Genomic DNA, 2,512 nt, shown 5'->3' with positions numbered 1-2,512 from the left:
CCTTTTTTCAAGAGGCAGTGATAAAACCCCCCCACACACAAGTTCTACTCTTAACCAGGTTTTTATTTTAAATACGATCCATCTCTTTGGTTCCTGTAAGCTATTTTAAAAAATAAAATAATAATAAGAAAGAAAATACCAATGTTTAATAACTACGCAAAAAGCTATTTTATTTCACCTATTTTATTACTACATTAAAGCTTTAAATTAAATGTACAAAAGACTGACGGTATTGTGCAACACGCACACACAAATAGGACTATTTAAATGTAAAAACAAAAATTAAAAAAAATAGCTTTTGCACATAGGCTACTACATAGGCCTAAATAAATATATAGCTAATATAAACGTGGCATGGCAGTATTTACCAACCACTTTTGTATGTATTTCATAGTTTTCTACATTTTATGTATGCTTTGCAAGGGTTTGTGCAATTTAGGAGCGTAAACACCCTAACGATGCAGTTCATGTCCCTCCTCCTCTTCAACGTTATTGGCTGAGAACAGTTTTGACGACATATATGAACCCAAGCCGCTCTAAAGATGTAGCTGACATGGAGATCAAACGGCGGAATTCGCCTGCTTCTACCGAGTGAATCAGGCTACGAATTGCGGGCACAACATCGACTGGGATTGGATCTTTTTCCATCCAACGCACATTGATTCCACAGCGGGTGTGGAATTCAGAAAAAGGCTGTGAACTCTTCTAAAACAATAATAACCATTAGCAATGGAACTTTTTCGTGATGGATATCTGCAGTGGAAAATATTAGCGTGAGTAAATGATTTTTCAGTAATAACTCGACTGCAGTTAGCCCACACCCGAAGCCTGTTTTGTGCATCCGTTAATGATCTGCTATATTTTCTGCGATATCTTTGTTATGGACAAATAAGTAGGACTGTATTTTTTACATTCTGTCTGAAAGCAACAAATAAATACTTTTTATGGGGAGACAGCCAGTGTTTAAATCATCAAGTCAAAGTACGCACAATCTGAGAGCCAAAGCGAACTCCGTCTGTGGTTCGCCGTAGGGTAGCCTACACAAATCTGTCGCCATGAGTTTAGTTGGAGGGTTTCCCCACCACCCGGTGATGCATCATGACGGCTATTCCTTCGCTGCTGCAGCTGCTGCCAGTCGCTGTCATGAAGAACCCCCCTATTTTCATGGGTGGCTTATCAGCCATCCGGAGATGTCTCCTCCAGACTACACGATGGCACCCTCGTATAGCCCCGAATACTCAACAGGAGCCCCCGGGCTCGACCACTCGCACTACGGAGGAGTACCGGGCGCCGTTGGAATGGAACCCCGACCAGTGAAACGTAGACCCACGGCAAACCGAAAGGAGAGGCGCAGGACTCAGAGCATCAACAGCGCCTTTGCAGAACTCAGGGAATGCATTCCCAACGTGCCCGCGGACACGAAGCTGTCCAAAATCAAAACCCTTCGTTTGGCTACCAGTTATATTGCTTACCTTATGGACATTCTGGACAAAGACGAGCAGAACGGGGAAGCAGAGGCCTTCAAGGCGGAATTCAAAAAGACAGACGGCAAAGAAGAAAGGCGAAAGAAGGAAATGGTAAGATCTCAATAAACTTTCAACTTTAGTTTAAACAAATATTATGTTCTAGACTTATAATTTATTACGCAAATATGTAGGTTAAAAGATAAACAGCTCTGCGATATATTAGACATAAATATAATGGAAACTTGCTTTGACTTTGATATAGGCTATTCAATCTGTGCAGAAACTTTCTATTCAGTGAACGTTGTTGTTCCTGTGTCTTTGTTGCGTAAAAGCAATTTGCTGTCTTTACCGTATTGATGAAGTTTGGTAATTTGCAATAGGTATATAAATAATCTCTTTTGTGTTCTTTTTTCACAGAATGACGTTTTGAAAAGTTCAGGGAGCAGCAATGACAAGAAAACTAAAGGGAGAACTGGTTGGCCGCAGCATGTATGGGCATTGGAACTGAAACAATGAGACTAATGCAAAAGACACGAAATGAGGCCCTCTGAACTCATTTTAGTTGTTCTCTCACTTTATTTAATGGAATATTTATGTGCAATTTCCCGCTACGGACAGTGGATATTTGAGGAAAAACCATTCCATTTTAGAAGGAGGATACTCTCTTGGTAAGAAATTGTATGTTGCTGTCTGATATTGGGTTATCATTGTTTGTTTTCGTGTCCCATTGTGAATCAAAATGAGATATCTGCCACTAAGGAGTACGTGAAATTCTGTCTTTTTCTGCCTCTCTATCACTTTCAGTATCTATCTCTGTCTCCCTCTCTCTCTTTCTCTCCTTTAATTATGAGGAAGATTAGTCGATGTTATGATATAGTAAATGTTTTATTTGAAAATGTCATGAAGTGTTATAATGTCATTTTGTGGTCGTACAATGCTGGTGTCTGAAACCACCCAGTGCACTTCCGTCCAGAGACACGAAATTTAAATAATATTGGAGATGTAAACAATGTAATTAATTCAATAAACCACTGTGTTTTTAACGA

The 2,512-nt window shown here is 39.7% G+C and overlaps 1 protein-coding gene across 1 annotated transcript; it reads left to right on the top strand.

Annotated features, from left to right (window-relative positions):
* Nucleotides 1–519: 519 nt before the first annotated feature.
* hand2 (heart and neural crest derivatives expressed 2) lies at nucleotides 520–2,512 on the top strand. The gene is made up of 2 exons (XM_084402340.1): nucleotides 520–1,577; nucleotides 1,884–2,512. The coding sequence occupies exons 1-2, from the start codon at nucleotides 1,056–1,058 to the stop codon at nucleotides 1,980–1,982; spliced, it is 621 nt and encodes a 206-aa protein (XP_084258466.1). The 5' UTR covers nucleotides 520–1,055; the 3' UTR covers nucleotides 1,983–2,512.

This window comes from Rutilus rutilus (assembly GCF_951802725.1).
Source record: "Rutilus rutilus genome assembly, chromosome: 2".
In the NCBI taxonomy this organism is placed as follows: Eukaryota; Metazoa; Chordata; class Actinopteri; order Cypriniformes; family Leuciscidae; genus Rutilus; species Rutilus rutilus.
This window is presented reverse-complemented; position numbering and strand designations above follow the sequence as displayed.